We start from the raw sequence: 18,598 nt of genomic DNA, 5'->3' as shown, positions 1-18,598 counted from the left end.
TCAAAAATAAAAATTTTTATGGAAATCGGGGTTTAAATATTCTTTGTGATCTGAAAATCTGGAATTTTTCCTCTTTTTTCTCAAAAATGTTCCCCCAGCCCAAATCCACAGGTGCGATATCTAAAAGTGAAAATATACATATACACAAATATCTCTTCCCGAAACAAAAAGAGAAAATCGTATTGAAATCGAAAGTTCTTCTTGCACTTGTTGATTGATGAATGTCTTTTCTTGTCTTGTCTCTCCTGTTATCCTTATCCCCCCCGTCTAGGCTCCGCCCACTTCCCGTCTTTTGTTTTATCAGGCATCGGCTAAGGCGAGCCTTCTGGGGAGGGGATAAGCCGAGGAGTGGATAGGAAGATATAAAAATTAGGTCACACAGAGGTTTCTTTGTTCCTCCTAGGAATCAAGAAAGTCTTCGTTTCCCTTTTCCTTTCTCGATAATCGCGTTTTGTTTCAATTTCTCACTTTTTTTGGCTTTCGTTTTCTTTTTTGTGCCTTTTCGTGCCTTTTTGTGATACTAAATATTGAAATTACTAGCCCACAACTTTCTTAAAATCTAGCCTTTTCGAAAAGTCCATAAACTCTATTCTATGAAAAACAAATTCCTCAAAAACCCCTTTCCGATTCGATTTTTGCATTTCGAGACCCAAAAATATGAATTTTGCGCCTAGAAAAACTTATAAACCCCCGAAAGAATCGAACTTTTCGTTGTTCTGCTCCAAAGTCATCCCTCTACCCGGCTGCGCCATTCAGGCAGAGCGCGCCAACCGCTCTGAGCGCCCGCCCGGCACGGCGCAACTGGATAGAGAAGTGTCTTTGGAGCAGAAAGAGGAAAAGTTCGATTCCTTTGATGTCTTATAGGTTTTTCTAGCCGTAAAATTCGAATTTTTGGGTCTCCGAACTCGGAAATTAAGTTGGAAAGTTGTTTTTTAAGCCTAAATTCTTCCAGGATCTCCAAATGAGGCTTGAACTGTTGTTATTAGCTATTATCATTGTTTGAAAAGCCCCTAAAATCGATTTTGTATAAAAAACGAATTCCCTATAACTTTCTTTCTGAAAATCTCCTTTCCAAGTCAGTTTTCGCCTTCCGAGACCCAAAAATATAAATTTTACGCCTAGAAAAACTTATAAACCACCGAAAGAATCGAACTTTTCGTTGTTCTGCTCCAAAGTCATCCCTCTACCCGGCTGCGCCATTCAGGCAGAGCGCGCCAACCGCTCTGAGCGCTCGCCCGGCACGGCTCAACTGGGTAGAGAAGTGTCTTTGGAGCAGAAAGAGGAAAAGTTCGATTCCTTTGATGGCGTATAGGTTTTTCTAGCCGTAAAATTCGAATTTTTGGGTCTCCGAACTCGGAAATTAAGTTGGAAAGTTGTTTTTTAAGCTTAAGTTTTTCCAGAATGAGGCCTCTTGTGTTAGTGGCAATCTCGCTTCTTGGTTCCTGTTTCGCGGATAGTAGTGGTAGGTTTTTTGACCTTAATTTGTTAAGCCCATCGAAGGTCTTCCAGTTCTACGACCATGTTTCGAGCGATATGCAAATCATCGGCTGGTGAATTTAAGACCGTATCACAGTGAATGGAGAATGCGTACCGAGGATATGTGTTTGCTTTTCTGTGCACAGTCAGCGGTAATTCAAAATTTTCAAACCAAAATAATCCCAAATTTTCAGTCTCGCTGCCGTTCGGTGGTCTACGATACCGTCCAACACATTTGCCATTATTTTTCGGATGAAGGCGTAGATCAAGCAATTCTGTCAGCGAAAATGACCTACCTTCGTGTCGTCTCTCAATCCTGTCTGCGTAAGTTTTTCGATTTTTTTTTCCATCCCAAAGTTCTTTTCTTTTTCGGAGATAACAATTTATCAGGATCATATATCATTCAGTGATAAAAGTGAAACTTTTTCTTCCTCTCGGAATGAATAACAAATGGTTTAGATGAACTTTTTTTACCAAAAGTGAAGCCAAGAAAAACCAAAAACAGCTTTAAAAGTCAATTTTGCTCTTTTGAGACCTAAAAATTGGAATTTTACGCCTAGAAAAACCTATATACCCTCGAAGGAATAGAACTTTCAGCTTTTCTGCTCCAAAGTCATCTGTCTTAGCCATTGTGCCACCCTGGCAACGCGGGCTGTGGCGCCACCGCCAACGCGCGCCGTGCTCAAGTGGCGCAGTCGGTAAGACAGCTGGATTTGGAGCAGAAAAGCCAAAAGTTCAATTCCTTCCAGGCTATATAGGTTTTCCTAAACGTAGAATTCGAATTTTTGACTTCAAAAACCTGAAAATCAGATTGGAAACCACATTTTCAAGAATACAACGCCGAAAAAATAACCTCCGATCCAAGCGTCATTTTTTTGGTTATGATCAATCACCAAAACTATCTCATTTTGAGAAAATTGAATAACCAAAAACTACTTTCTAGCTGGATTTTTGTGCCCCGGCACCCGACAATTCGCATATAACGCCTAGAAAAACCTATATACCCTCGAAGAAATCGAACTTTTTGCTTTTCTGATCCAAAGTCACTCTTCTTACTGGCTGAGCCACTCGAACGCCGCTGGCGGGGGTGCGGCGCCACCACCACTAACGCACGCCTTGCGCCCGGTGGCGCAGTCGGTAAGAGAGATGGATTTGGAGCAGAACAACCAAAAGTTCAATTTCTTCAGGGGTTTATAGGGTTTTCTAGGCGTATAATTCGATTTTTGGTTCTCGAGAGACAAAAATCTTGTTAGAAAGCAGTTTTTGATAATTTTGGTCTGCAATTTCAAGTTTTGACTCTAAAACCCCTAAAATCAGGTTGGAACCTCTATATTTTCAGAATCCAATGCGGAAGTGGCTTCAGATCCAAACATCTCTCCTTCAGATGCTCCACCAGTACTTCTCCCAACTTCTGGATTCCCACAAAATAATGATATTATCCAGCAGGAGCTGTCAATTCCTCAACCACCAATGGAAACCCCAGAAACTGTCACTTTTGAGTCTCCAGAGACGACTACTGTAGTGACTACGCCGATGAGCAATGACGACGACGTTCTAGAAGTTTCGACGACCCAAAAAACTGTGGAAGAAGACGTGAAAATCGATGAATCCGAGTTGGACGCAGAATTAAAGTCCGTTATGGAACCATCCCAATTCACTGGATCCTTCAGTGATTCTGAATCTCAAATCGATAATAATGGGGTGTATCGGGATAAGACGTCAAGTGAAAGAAGATGGATGGATTCGATGGAAAAGATGGATTCCAAACCATCGGAAATCAAAAAATCGATAGATCAGAAATTGGAAGCTTTGAAGATTGAAGACAGTGAAAAATATGAGAAATTGATGGGAACCTCTGCTGAAAAATCTGAAGAAAAATCTGCAGAAAAAGAAGTCCAGGAGCTCAAGCAGAACTTGAGATACGGTGCAAAAGTGATCAAGTTCGATGAGGAGGCGGCGTTCCGAAAACAATCCGAACTTCGGCGAAAACCTGTTGGACGACCAAACCTCAGACCAGTTACCATCTCCTCCACTAGCTATATTCAGAAGGCTAAATCGTTTTTGGATGAGTTGAATGAGACGAATGATGAGATTGAGGGAGGAAACGTTATTACCACTGGTACGCGTTTTTTTCAAGCTCAAAGACGCCTATTTACAGACCAAAAACTGCTTTCTCGCGGGCTTTTTGTGCTTTGGCACACTAAAATTCGAATTCTACGCCTAGAAAAACCTATATACCTTCGAAGGAATCGAACTTGTCGTCTTTCTGCTCCAAAGTCTCTTAGCCGTTGCGCCACCCGGACACCGCCGGCGAAAGGGTGGTGGTGGCGCCGCTCCTTCGCCCGCGGCGTCCCGGTCAAACCAATTTTTCTCTTTCAGAATGCCAATCGGACGATGTGGATGTCTGGATCGCGTTCGAGAACAGTGAGCAAGCCGATGAGCACGAGGATTCAGAGACAGATTCCAATGTTCCATCAAGAAAAGAGTGCCAGAAGATTTGTCAAGAGAAGGTGTGATTTTTTTTCGGTCACTTCTTTGAGCTCAATTATCTCGGCTCCTAATAGTTAACAGATTTTTTATATCTTCTACAGAAATTGAGATAATTGAGCTCCAAACACAAATATCGGTATATTCGATCTCAAGTATTTCTTGGCCTATTTTAAGATGTGAAAAATGCATGGACTTTTGGAATTTTATATTGTCCGATAGGAAATTTTACGACAATTCTAATGGTATAAAAACCAAAACCCTAGCTTAAAAACTAAGCGAGATATGCTTGATTTTCTAAATGATACACCTCCAAACTTTGCAGAACTGCCGATCATTCACATATTTCGAAAAGACACATACGTGTCATTTGAGCTCCAAGTCTGACGGTGTCACTCTTCAAGCACCGTCTTCTGGAGACTTCACAGCTTCAACGTCCACAAAATTCTGCTACCCCCGAACATTTTCCGTGTTCGACGGATGCTCGAATTTCGTTGCCTTCCGTGACTACTCGGTGAGAATTGAAGCCGTTGAGGAGTTTGATGGATTGCCACGTGGCTACGAAGGAATGCAATTGTGTGTGGAGTTGTGTGTACTGTCCACAAGATACACTTGCCGATCATCCACTTTCAATCCGATCACTGGAAAATGCAGACTGCTGACGGAGGATTCGTTGTCGAGTCCTGATGAATTTAAATATGACGAATTCCAGAAAGATGTGTATTTTGAGAATGGGTGTACGAACGCTGGAAATGATCATGCTGGTGAGGCCGAAAAATCAAAAAAATTGAAATTTTCAAAAAATCTTAAAAATTCGAAAACATAAAAAACCAAATGGTTCGAAAAATTCTAAAATCCTAAAATCCTTGCATTCAAAAAAAAACGAAAATCTCAAAATATTCTATTATGGTTGTCTGAGAAAAAAAGGTTAGAGAGTATTTTTTGCAGTCTGAATACGGTAGCGATATCGAAGCGGAGAGCCTAAATAGCACACATAAGGTGGAGACACAGACACTTTTTCTCTGCGTCTCAACTGTTTTTTCTCAGACAAGGATAATAAAACTCACAAAAAAAATCTGAAAGTTCGAAAATTCCAAAAAAATCCCCAAAGAATTGAAAAGCTTCAAAATTATGAAAATCCTAAAATCTGAGAATTTCAGAAAGTTTGAAAAGTCCCAGGGAAAAAATTCATTAAATTCCAAAAATTTGAGAATTCTAAAAATCTGAGAATCCAAAAAACTTTGAAATCCTTCAAAATCTAAATTTCCAATTAATTCAGATTCATCCGATAGAAATGTTGAAGTAGTAGCCATCAAGCCAAAACCCAAGAAAATGAAGAAGCGGTAATTTTTTTTTCAATTTTTTCCACAAAAAAGGTTCCAAAAACAAACTTCCAGAGTCCGCAAGGCCAAGAAGCTCCGTCGTCGTCATTAGATTCTTGAATTTCTTCCTTTTTTAGATTTTTTCTTTCAACTTCCCCTACAGGTGCCATGTACATACCTAATAATTTCGCATTTTCTTAATAAGTCAGTATTAATTTTAATAAGTTTGATTTGATCAAAAATTTCCTCTTTTGCTCCGTTTTTAATAAAAGATTTCATCTTTTTTTCTATTTTACAGACAGGTTTTTTCCTATTTTCATGCAAAGATTCAAATTTTACGACTGGAAAAACCTATATACCACGGAAGGAATCGAACTTTCGGCTTCTCTGCTCCTCGGGCGCCGCGCGCCGTGTTTAGGTGGCGCAACTGGTAAGAGGAGTTATTTTGGATTATATGGTTTATATGATTGTCCTTATTGCCGACGAATATTGTCCTTTGATCCAGGAAGTTGAGTTGAGGTGGTGGTGGTCCATTTGTTGCTCGCCGTACTGAGGAAGCAGGTCTGCTCCCATCAGCGCCACGCGGGTTAGAGTCCGGTCTTGATCGCCAGGTGCACCATATTTTAGATTATATGGTTTATTGGGATATGAACACACACACAAAGATAAGATTCCCGGAGGGCTTATATAGTACAATAAAGTGGGAGGAGTTAACATTAAAGTGATGTGGAAAGATAAAGAAGAAAGGGGGAAAGTGAGTCATATGAAAAGCAATATCTGTAAGAGCACATTATTGCATTCTTACAGTTGCGGGGGATACAAAAGAGCAAAGAACAGTGACGTCACGTCCAAAATCGTTCTGAGCTTGAAGAATAACTACGAAGTAGTACTCGTTTCTCGAGTACAGGAGTGACTTTGGAGCAGAAAGGAGAAAAGTTCGAGGCCAAGTTGGGGTAATATGTTTTTATGATGTAGAATTCGAATTTTGATAGGGAAAATAATGAAAATCGATCCGAAAAGGTGATTTTTTGAGGTCAAAATTTGAAACACTTCTATTAATAAACCAAATTGAAACCGAAATCAAATATATCATTATCACATTATCAAATACTGCCCATTGGGGGACTCTTTGTTGCCGGAAAAAAGAAAAAAAGCAGAATGTTTGCCGGTATCCAAATGATGAGCAACTGACCAGTCTCCTTGAGAATTAGCGCAGGTCCACCGCCCGAAATGATCCGAAAAACATACAAAAACGGTTTCCAAAAAGAAGAACTGGACAGATTCTGCCGGAAAAGAGACAAAAGGACGGACACACAAATTATCAGTCTATCAGAAGGGACATTTTGTCCGTTTTCTTGTGGAAAAGATGCCGACTAAAATTTCTGATTCTAGCATTAATCAGGTTTGTTTCGAATTTTAAAAGTTTCAATTTAGCTTTCTGCAGGTTAGGGACCGTTCATTCTTGTCTTATACTTTGAGCTCAATTATCTAAGTTCCTAGAAGAGGTACAAAAAATGTGTCAACTGATAAAATGTTAGTGATATTGTAATAAACATTTTATTAGTTGAAAAAATGTTGATAACTTTTACAGAAATTGATATAATTGAGCTTCAAAAAGAAATAACGGTAGATTCAAACTCAAGTATTTCTTGGCCTATTTTAAGATGTAAAAAATACAACGAATTGTTGTAATTAATGTTTTTTCATAGAACATTTTAAGATAAATTTAATGGCATAAAAATTAGAGCTCTAGCTAAAAAATAAAGTCTAAACAAAGTAGTGAATTACCGTAAATTCTCTACTTGAACTTTGAGCTCAATTATCTCGGCTCCTGGAAGACATATCAAAAATGTGTCAACTGATAAAATATTTTTGATAATATGATAAACATTTTATTAGTTGACAAAATGTTGATATCTTTATTAGGAGCTGAGATAATTGAGCTCCAAACACAAATATCGGTATATTCGATCACAAGTATTCCATGGCCTATTTTAAGATGTAAAGAACGCATGGATTTTTTGAATTTTATATTTCCTAATAGAAAATTTAAAGGCTAATTTAATGGTATAAAATTTAAAGCTCTAGCTTAAAAACGAAGCAAGATATGGCCGATTTTCTAAATGTAAATTATAGTAGTTTTGCAGATTTGAATGGTACTCAATTCAAAGCTCTCGCTTTAAGCCAGATTTTTTCCATTTTCTGAATGATACAGCTGAATTTTTTGATTTTTTCAAATGCAAAATTTTTCGCTGATTCCTAATGCTATCAAAACCAAACTCTAGCTTTAAACTAAGCGAGATATAGCAAATTTTCCATTTTTGCCACTCTGAGAATGCTTAAAATCCGATTTGCGGAAATAAAAATTTGAAATCGAATGTGACAAAAATTATTATTGTAGCTCAAAAATTTAAAAAGTTATGGTTGAAAATTCCCCTTCCTTCTCAAATTTTTTTTTCCTCTATCATCTGAAAAAATCTCTGAAAAATTGGTCACCAGGTTTTCCAATTTCACCCAAAATTTTGAGATTTTATCGCACGGGTACCATAGTACAAAATGACCAATCGAAATTTCTAGAACAATCAAAATTCCGATGCGTTGGGTTCGCTGGAAGATGGTGCTGGTTTCGAGAAAATCGAGATGAAGGAACGACGGAATAGTGTGGAGAAGGAGGAGAAATGCGAGAAAAAAGTGGTGCAAGTGGTGGAGACTGTGAGTGACCATACCATAGATTACGATCTTTTTGGAGGGGGAAAAAGGGATTACTGTAGTTAAAGTTCAAAGAGGTGGAAGGTAATGATGATGACAATGGGTTACATATAAAAGGCAACATGATGTGTAGAAGATTTTTATCTTCATCGCTTTTTGGAATTTTTTTCCAATTCTTTATGTTGTAAAACACTGTTTCCGACCGATTTTTCCAAATTTTCCTACGAAAATTCAAAAATTTCAGCCCCAAAAAACCTATAAACCCCCAAAGGAATTGAACTTTTCACAATTCTACTCCAAAGACATCTATCTTACCGATTGCGCCACGCGGAGGCCACAGGCGTGGGCGCAGCGCTACCCGCCCGATGCGACCAGGTGGCGCAACCGGTCGAAGAAGTGTATCCGGAGCAGAAAGTGGAGAAGTTCGATTCCTTCGGTGGTTGATAGGTTTTTTGGGGTGTAAATTCCGATTTTTCGTAGGAAAATTAGTGAAGATCGCTTGAAAACAGTGATTTTCGGAATTTTTGGTCTAAAAAAAATTTTTATTTTTTGAATATCTCAAGTTCTAATAGTGTCCTAACTTGCTAATTTGATTCTAATTTAACTTGATTAATCGATCATATCCTTATCATGGTAAATCGTCATCAAGGCTGTCGAACTGGGTTTTTTGATCAGGTTACTTCTGGGATGTTTTCAAAAGTGATCTAGCCGCGGTTGGCCGCGGTCCAAGCTGATAGTCGTCATTTTATCAATAAAAAACGACAACTTTTCGTATTTTCTCTAATTCTCCATTCGCCTCCTAATGTACTATTTTGAGTGTAAAAGACTTTTCTTTTTGTCTTTTTTTTTGGGTATATGTTTCTTCTACTAATGATTATTATCTATCTCTCTTGTCTTCTTCTTCTGTCTCATATTTTTCTCTGTATTGAGGAATTTTCTTTTTTTTTGATGAGATGAGAGAAACCGAGAATAGATGATTCTTCTGATTTCTGTCATTTTTTCTTCTTTTTTTTGAAAATTTTCTTGTCAGGTTTTGGAATTTTTTTAAGGTTAAAAAAGTTTTAATAATTCAATTCTATCATCAAAAATCGATTATAACATTTTTTCAAATATTTATTTTTTTTGAAAATTTTCGAAATTGAAATTTTCTAATCTAGGTCTAGTTTATACTCATTTTGAAGCTCTTAAGAAGCCAAATTCTAAATGTGTTTCTCAAAATCAAATTGAGCTTCGTTTGAGCTTCAAAATGAGTCTAAACATGACGAGGTTTGTATGAAATCAGCATTTTCCGAATTTTCTAAAAATCAATTTTTAAAATTATATTTTTTTGGAGAGTATGTCTTGTTTATACTCATTTTGAAGCTCTTAAAAATTTAAAAATTTGTGCTTTAAAATCAAATTAAGCTTCTTTTGAGCTTCAAAATGGGTCTAAACATGACCAAATTCGTAAGAAATGAACATATTCAACGCTATTTCAAAAATCGATTTTTAAACTTCAATTCTTTGAAAAGTAGGTCTTATTTATACTGGTTTTGAAGCTCTTAAGAAGCCAAATTTAAATTTTAAGTTAAAAATTAATATAAGCTTCTTCTGAGCTTCAAAATAAATCTAAACATGACCAAATTCGTAAGAAATGAACTTATTCAACGCTATTTCAAAAATCGATTTTTAAACTTCAATTCTTTGAAAAGTAGGTCTTATTTATACTGGTTTTGAAACTCTTCAGCAATCAAACTCAGATTTCAGGTCTAAAAATCAAGTTGAGCTGCTTGTTTTGAGCTTCAAAATGAGTCTAAACATGACCAAATTCGTAAGAAATCAACATTTTCAAAACTTTTCTAAAAATCAAATTTTTGCAATATAATTTTTTAAAGCTGATCTTGTTTATACTCATTTTGAAGCTCTTAAAAAACCAAATTCAAAACTTTCTTCACAATCAAATAAAGCTTCTCTTGAGCTTCAAAATGAGTCTAAACATGACCAAATTCTTCAAGAATTTTTCAAAAATCAATTTTTAAACATCAATTTTAAGAGAAGTAGGTTTTGTTTATACTGGTTTTGAAAATCTTCAGCAATCAAACTCAGATTTCAGGTCTAAATATCAAGTTGAGCTGCTTGTTTTGAGCTTCAAAATGAGTCTAAACATGGTCAGATTTGTAAAAAAATAAAATTTGCAAAGATTCATAAAAATCGATTTTTAAACTTCAACTTTATGAAAAGTAGGTCTTGCTTATACTGGTTTTGAAGCTCTTGTCATGATAAATTTAAGTATTTCATTTGAATAAATAAATTCAGCTTACTCAGAGCTTCAAAATAACTATAAACATCCCTAAATTTGGGAAAATATTTTAAAAATTCATTTTTTTTTAATGATTTTTGTCCATAACTAGTCAGAATGTGAGATTTTCATGTTTTTCCAATTATTTCTGAATTCACCAGATTAAGTGCTTCAAAATGAGTATAAACAACGCTATGTTTCTCAAAATTTGACATTTTCGAAATATCTGGGTCCCACCACGAAAACCCAAAATTTCAAAAACCTAGTCATGTTTATACTCATTTTGAAGCTCTCACTCAGCAAAACTCAAAAAATTATTAATTTCTCTTTTCCCTCTCTCCTTCTCCCCTTATCTCTCCTTTCTTAACCATATAAACCCCATGCCCTCTAATTTGAAGAGACGCAGACGACAAGAAAAAGGAGACAAAAAATGATAAAGAGTTGTAACTAAATATTCGACTCTTCCACCAAAAAAAAAAGAAGAAGACGTCAGATATTCTGAAAAATCTGAAAAACTGGAGAAACTTCTCGAAAACAAGGATCTCGAAAAAATGGACGAGCCGATGAACCAGCTTCAGTGTGATGGTCCACTTTTGGTCACTACCAGTCGGAAAAGTACCCTGGCGGCTGCAGAAAGAAGAGTGAGTACTTATTAACATGTTATCCATCTGGCGGGAATTCGAGAAATTTGAAAATCACAGAAAAAATCACCGATTCCAAGGGACCCTGAAAATACTTGTTTAACTCAAAAACCTTGTGAACAACTAAGATGTGTCCTAATTCTGCTACCAATTCTTACATATAATACCAGCTAGCTGGTGCGCCTTCGGCTCCACAGACTGACAGGGGGACCAACAGACGCCTCTATCGTTTTATATATAAAGAATTGCTTTACAATCATTTTCCCCCTCTTTTTTGCTCTTATCAATTTTTAAGCGGGGGTCTTGTGTTTTAAAACATTTGATCTGTGATTTTTCTAGCCAAATTCTTGTGTACTGTTCTTTGGAATGTTTGAAAACGGTCTAGGATTTTTCTAGAGAACCATGTCTTCAAATATACCGTACCTGTGGAGGCACTTCTATGTTTCCACACATTTATTCCTCCAAAAATTACTGTTCCCGAGCGATTTTTACATATTTTCCTACGAAAATTCGAAATTTACACCCGAAAAAACCTATGAACCCCCGAAGGAATCGAACTTTTCTCCTTTGTGCTCCAAGTACACTTCTTCTACCGGCTGCGCCACCTGCTCGCGGCGGGCGGGCGTCCGTGTGGCACAGCCGGTAAGAGAGATGTCTTTGAAGCAGAATGGTGAAAAGTTCGAATCCTTCGCGGGTATATATGTTTTTGGGGCGTAAACTTCGAATTTTTGAGTGCCGGACCACAAAATTCTAGCTGGAAAGCAGTTTTTGGTCATTCAATTTTCTCGATACGCGATAATTTTGGTGATTGATCCTAACCAAAAAAGTGACGCCAAAAGCCGCTTGGATCGGAGGCTATTTCGGCGTTGGATTCTTGAAAACGTGGTTTCCGATCTGATCTTCAGGTTTTTGAAGTCAAAAATTCGAGTTTTACGCCCAGAAAAACCTATATACAATCGAAGAGATTGAACTTTTGGCTTTCTGCTCCAAATCCATTTCTCTTACCGATTGCGCCACTTGGACAAGACGCGCGATGGCGGTGGCTGCGTTACACCTCCGCCCGTGGCGTTCGAGTGGCTCTTCTGGTAATAGAAGTGACTTTGGATCAGAAAAGCCAAAAGTTCAATTCCTTCGGGGGTATATCGTTTTTCTAGGCGTATAATTCGAATTTTTGGGTGCCGGATCACAAAAATCTAGTTAGAAAGCAGCTTTTGGTCTGTTTCATTTAAAAACGTGAAAAATTTTTTGTTCGAAATTCATTAAAAGCTCTGATGACGTGAAGCTTCCTGCGTCACAGGAACTTAGGTCATCTACTATGGTCCAAATCGCGGCCGACCGCGGCTCGACCAGCATCAGGGACATTGCACCCCCAGTGAATCCTTAACAAGGGTTATCTTCCAATCACCCTCGCAAAAATTGGTACGTTTGACCTTCAATTCCTCCTGGATCCGGTTTCTTGCCCCCTATCACCTTCAGATGAACCTCACGGGACCGCGCACGTGACTAACCCCTCTAATGAATCCAAAAGTTTTAAACCAATGTAACTTCAAAAGAACCTAGAAGTACCAGATGGGGTCAGCTGTTCTACTTAATTGCACTTTTCCTCTTCTAAAAATAGTTCATGTTTCGAATTTTTGAATTCATGACGAATCATCTTTATGATCGTACTATCGTACTATACTTCCTTCCTTTCTCATGATACACTAATCTCAGGTGGAGAAGGTGTCATATGTTATATTTTATTAGTACACGACCACCTGTAAAGACCTTCAATGATTTACGATGTCATAAAAACTTGATTCAAAAAAATGTACATGTCATGCCAGGCTGAAAACTTTGGACCGCCCGGAACTTGGGAACCTAGAAGTACCGTAATCAGAAGGCTTCAATTTGGCCATTTTCAGATTTTCTAGAGCTCGACTATCGAGTTTCCGTTTTTTCGGCGGATCCGTCTAACTGCAAAACCGATGCGAAAATTCAATTCTGACGTATTGCCCAATTCAAAATTTCCAAGTTTAATTCTTAGATTTTGCTCAACACTGCTAGAAACCAGTGAAATTTGACCAAGCGAATGGTTTTGATCGATTTTGAATTTTGTACTCCTCGTGGACAAGTTGGCGCGCGAAGTTCAAATTTTCTAGTTACAAAACAGCTTAAAAACTCGAATTTTCGGTGTAAAGTCGCTAGACAGTTTGCAATTCCTGATTTTAGAGTCAATTTTCATGATGTTTCGGCAATTTACCGTAACCCTTGACATCCTTGGAAGAGGAAACTCCAGTGGCCCAACCATTCAAACCCTGCCCGAATTTTTTCATTCTTCAGTCTTCAACCTTTGTGACGACAATGGCCAATTCCAACAAAAAAAACCCAATTATTTCCTTTTTGTCCATCCACATTCCTGAAAATTGGTCTTTTTGAATATTGTGTAGCTTGTGACCCTATGAACTGATCAATTACAAAAGAAGTAAATAGACAAAGACGCCCATGAACCGTTCTATTGTCTTTGTGAAGTTGGTTAGCATTGATTGGGAGAAGAAGAGAGGAGTGATTGATGAATGGAATGAAAAAACGTTGGAAATCACCAAAGATCAGATTGGGATTCTTCGAAAAAATTTTGAATTTTTTTGTCTGTCAACTTTGAGCCCTTATATCTCATTCCGTATATAAGATACCAAAAAGTGATCAACTAATAAAATGTTTATCATAATATCACCAACACTTTATCAATTGGCTGTTTTTTCATATCTTTTACAGGAACCGAGATAAATTGGCTTAAAGTCAATGGTTTGGGGATCTAATAGAATGGCTCTCGAACTTTTAACTTTGAGCCAGCTTATCGAGCGTTCTGTAAAAGATATCAAAAACTTGTCAACTGATAAAATATGTATCATAATATCACCAACATTTTATCAGTTGACAAAATTTTGATATCTCTTACAAGAATTGAGATGAATGGGCTGAAAGTTAAAGGTGCTCACTTTTTGTCCCTTGAACGGCAAAGAAGCTGCTCCCAAAAGTGGATTTTTGAAGAAAGCCGGTCAAATTTAAAATGGTTTTGATCCATAAAATCTGACAATTCCAAAAATCAAAGATTCAAAGAAATCGGTAAACTGAAGCCGGAGTTATGAGTTGCGACAGCTAGCCTTTCACCTCGAACCCTGAGATATAAGGGCTCTCTCAACTTTGAACCTATATATCTCGCTTGCTGTAAGAGATATCAAAAATTTGTCAAATGATAAAATGTTTATCATACTATCACCAATATTTTATCAGTTGACAACTTCTTGATATCTCTTACAGTAACCGAGATATTTTAGCTTAAAATTTTGACACTGAAAACTTGGAACTAATTTGATACTGACCATTAAAAAGAAGATCGGAATTGGAACACCCAAATTCCAATGATAAGGGTCATCTGATATGATAAAAAACCTTTTTGTCTCCAGACTAAACCAAAGATTTTTGAATTTTCTTTGCTTTTCGGGTCATTTTTCATTATTTTTGGCTCAAATTCTTATGATTTTTTGAGTCATTTTTCATAATTTTTGGGTCATTTTTCATGATTTTTGGCTCAAATTTCATGATTTTTGAGTCAATTTTTCTTTCCAAAACAGATATCTAGGCGTTTCACATATTTTCTCGCTTATCATTTATCATTTTGACGCTTTTCTGTTTTCTTTTATCTCCGAAAGTCACAGCGAAAAAAGGAGGATCGATTCGAACCGGACTGAGATTCTTCTGATATTTTCGTATCAGTCGCCTCTTCCAAATTCTTTTCTCAACACTGTCTGCGCCTCTCTCTCTCTCTCTCGCTCTGAAGAAAGTTCAAGTAGTTGGAACCGCCCATTTGGAAGACGCCGACGTCTTCTATTCTTCAAAATTCTGAATTTCTAAAATTCTAAAATTCCTAAAAATGAACATTGGGCCCTATGAATTCGACTCTACTATTCAACCACATCCATCACAATGCCCACTAGCAGAAGATGAAGACGTTGAAAATCAGAAGACATCGGTGGGTTCTGAAAATTCTGAAAATCAGAATTCTGAAGACGTGGAGTGCCAGAAGACGTCAGAAGTGGACGTTAGGAAACGAAAAGAGATGATGGAGGATGAGAAATGGATACGGAGAGAGGAGAAGAAGAAGAATCAAAAGGTTTGGGACACTTTTTTCAAAAAAAAATTTTTTTTAATAATTTTTTTAAAATCATCACTTTCACTTTTTTCTTTTTTTTCCTGATAAAAAAAATTTGTCCAACTTTTTTTTTCGAAAAAAATCAGTTTCTGGTTTATTGGTCAATTTTATGGTTCAGCTATTTTTCGAAGAAAATTCCGTTCAAAATAAATTTTTAAGCCAATTAGCGCACTAATTAAATTTTTTTAATTGGGAAATTTGCAAAAAAAATTTAGAGTTTTCAATTTTTTGAAATGTTTGATCTTGTAGTTTGTGTTCGGTCTGTGTGTCTGTTTGTCCTAACCCAGCTGAAAACTAATTTTCGTCTGTTAAAAATGTGTTTTTTGGACTTTTACGAAAAATTTTGACAATTTCAAAGTCTTAATAAAAATTTTGAATTTCTTTGTCTATTCTCTTCCAATTATCCAATTATCAATCATCTGTATCCCTTCTTATCATATTAAAATGAGATTTTTCTTCTATTTGTATTTTTTCCGGTTGGAATTGGAATTTTTCTTGGATTTTCGAAATTTTTTTTGTTTTATGAGTTTTATTTTTATTGAAAACCTCAGAAAAAAGCTGTAAAATCACAAATTACACCTGAAATTCGCTAATTATGTATACCGCTCTCACAAAACCCCTTTTCAAACTCCCGCCAACAACGATGCTCCGCGCACCCGGTCGTGCGCGCGTTATTTACCGTAAATCGACACCTAATTTTCTGGTTTTTTGCAACGTGTCTCTGCCGTTTTCCTCCGTTTTCTCCGCTCAAAATCGGAACTTTTTCAAGAAAAAAAGTCGGAAAAAAGGCGAAAAAAGAACAAATCTATCGGTGTGTGTTTGACTACAGTGTCTGACCTACTTTCTCTCTTCTTCTATGAAAACCTGTCGCTCGCCTTTTTTTCATTCAAAATTTATATTTTTTGTCATCAGATTTCTAATTATTCGCGATGCGAGAAACCTATATCGATATCGATTCTGAAGTTGAGACAACAGCGGGTCTCGGTGAGAATTTTTTGGAAAAAATTTCAAAAAAAAAGTAATTTTTGAAGAAAAAAAAGATGCGGAAAACGCAGTTCCTTGTGTAAAATCCATCTATAAATCTGAATTTTTCATCTAGAACTTCCTAGAAAACCCTTTTTTCGCCTCGTTTGCTCCGAACTTTGTAAATTCTCGAAATTACCACCGAACCACCCTTCCAGCCATGACAGAACGCGTTCGTTCTCGCCATAAACGCCGTCTTCCGCACACTTCTGAAGATGTGATGGCTTTTGAGCCCGATGTGGATTTCTCCACCGCCGGCGGCCACTTTCCACGTGTCTTTTTGCGACAAGACGATGATGGAGAGAGTAGCGATGGATATGGAGACGAAGACCTGCAACACTTGTTACCCGATCCTGTCAGTTTTCATGAGCTGAAAAAAAACACACTAAAAACTAACAAAAATGGACTATTCTAACCCTAGAAAATTTGACTTTTTTTTGGGAAAAAATTGGGTTGAAAGCTACAATTAAGCAATTTTAAACGGAAAAAAGATCATTGGGACAATTCGAAATTTCCAGAACGTCGATCCGAATGCCAATTGGTTCAAACGGACGCATGCAACACTAAAAGGGGATATCTCATCGATATTATTGCTATTATTCCTTTATCTTCTTCAAGGAGTCCCATTGGGGTTAATTGGAGCCATTCCGCTTTTGCTGAGTTCGAAACATGCTTCGTACTCGTCTCAAGCCATTTTCTCGTTCGCTTATTGGCCGTTCAGGTTGGTATTTTGTAGAAAAATTGCAAAAATTGAGGTTTTTAGTGAAAAAGTTTGAGGGGAAATTCTAGAATTTTCGACCTGGATTTCTCGAAAAATCTGGAAATCCTAAAAATTGAAAAAAAAATTTAGAAATTCAAAAATTCCGAAAAAAATCGAACATTTTAATTAAAAAAAAATTGAATTCTGAAAAATCTGAAAATTCTAAACTCCGTGAAATTTCAAAAATCTGAAAAATTCATATTTTCAGAATCTAAAAATATGAAAAAAATAACTAAAATTTCACAGTTTTTCATCGTTTTTCATATTTTCAGCCAATTTTGAGAATTTTTGGAAATTCTGAAAACTGAAAAACATCCAAAATTTTTAAAACTGAAGAATATCTAAAATTCAATATTTTAAGCATTTTCCAAATCTGAAATTTCACAATTTTTCATTGTTTTCAGCCAATAAAATTCTCCGTAAATGCTTAAAGTACTTGGAAATTCTGAAAATCGTAAAAATTCGAAAAAATCCAAAACTTTCTGAAATTCTAAGATGTTGGAAATTTTGAATATCTAAAAAATTCTGAAAAATCAAAAAATTTTAAAATTGAAAAATATCTAAAATTCAAATTTTATTGCATTTTTCAAATCTGAAATTTCAAAAATTTAAAAATTATCAAAATCAAAAAAAGTCCAAAAATCCAAATTTTTTAAAAATTCTAATAATTCTGGAAATTCTAGAAAAGCAAAGTTGGAAATATTGGAAATTTTGAAGAATTCAAATATATCTGAAATTCCCAAAATTTTCGAAAATTCTGAAAATTCTAAAAATCTGAAACTGTGAAATTCGAAAAATCCACAATTTTCTAAAATTCTCAAAAATCGTAAATTACCTGGAATTCAAAATTTTCTTCTAAAATATTGAAATTCCAAAATTTCTAAAAATTCAAAACACCGTAAAATTTGACAAGTCTGAAAATCTGAAAATTCTCAAAAATCCGAAATTATCGGAAATTCTGAAAATTATCCAAAAAAAATTATTGACCTTTCGAAATTCTGGAAATTCTGAATCTAATTCTGAAATATCTAAACACCTTAAAATTCGAAATTGTTGAAAAAGGAAGTTCTGAAAAATAGTTTTTTTGACTCTAAATTCCTCATTTTTCGTCATTTTCAGCCAATTTTAAGCTCCTAAAATCTCTAATTTTTCAGTATGAAACTCCTCTGGGCTCCCATCGTCGATTCAGTTTATTCGAAACGTTTGGGTCGCCGGAAATCCTGGATGGTGCCTTGTCAGTATTTAATTGGAGCATTTATGCTCTATTTATCATTCAAAGTTAATGATATCATGGGAGAAAATGGTGGATCCCCCAACGTCGTCTTCCTAATGCTCATCTTTTTACCATTGAACTTTTTGGCTGCCACTCAGGATATTGCCGTGGATGGATGGGCGTTGACTATGCTTTCCAAGTGAGTTTTTTGGGTTGAAAAATCAGAAATTCAGAAATTTTGAATACCGTAAAACCTGTATTAGAAGGGCCCCTTCACAAATAGAACTCGAAAATCCCCCAATTCTCGGTTCCTGGACGTTTTAGAGCCCGACGTTTCAGAACTTTTCTGCATTTTTGTATAGTGGTTTTCGCACACCAAATGAGCATTGCTCATTTCAATTTTGTGTTTTGCCGCTTTTTCATTCATTCGCATCTACCGTACTCCAAATAATGATAAGTTCGCACTGGGAATCTTTCGAAAAATCGAAAAAATTGAA

At 36.3% G+C, this 18,598-nt stretch overlaps 2 protein-coding genes across 2 annotated transcripts in view; both read left to right on the top strand.

Moving 5' to 3' along the window:
• Nucleotides 1-1,401: 1,401 nt before the first annotated feature.
• On the top strand, nt 1,402-5,397 carry CBG00939 (the record flags this gene model as incomplete). Its single annotated transcript, XM_045241677.1, has 8 exons — nt 1,402-1,462; nt 1,510-1,628; nt 1,671-1,800; nt 2,816-3,595; nt 3,856-3,986; nt 4,289-4,727; nt 5,267-5,306; nt 5,361-5,397. The coding sequence occupies 8 exons, from the start codon at nt 1,402-1,404 to the stop codon at nt 5,395-5,397; spliced, it is 1,737 nt and encodes a 578-aa protein (XP_045091703.1).
• Nucleotides 5,398-15,015: 9,618 nt separating this feature from the next.
• The window catches only part of CBG00943, a gene marked incomplete at both ends in the record, with an annotated part of 12,600 nt that continues 9,017 nt past the window's right edge, over nt 15,016-18,598 (top strand). Inside the window, 4 exons of the mRNA XM_045241676.1 lie at nt 15,016-15,066; nt 16,205-16,483; nt 16,647-16,849; nt 18,043-18,300. Coding sequence (XP_045091702.1) covers nt 15,016-15,066; nt 16,205-16,483; nt 16,647-16,849; nt 18,043-18,300 — 791 coding nt within the window. The remainder of the gene's footprint in view (nt 15,067-16,204; nt 16,484-16,646; nt 16,850-18,042; nt 18,301-18,598) is intronic.

The sequence above is a fragment of the Caenorhabditis briggsae genome (genome assembly GCF_000004555.2).
Source record: "Caenorhabditis briggsae complete genome, chrII, whole genome shotgun sequence".
Classification (NCBI taxonomy): Eukaryota; Metazoa; Nematoda; class Chromadorea; order Rhabditida; family Rhabditidae; genus Caenorhabditis; species Caenorhabditis briggsae.
Note: the sequence above shows the minus strand (reverse complement) of the source record. Positions and strands in the feature narration are given on the sequence as shown.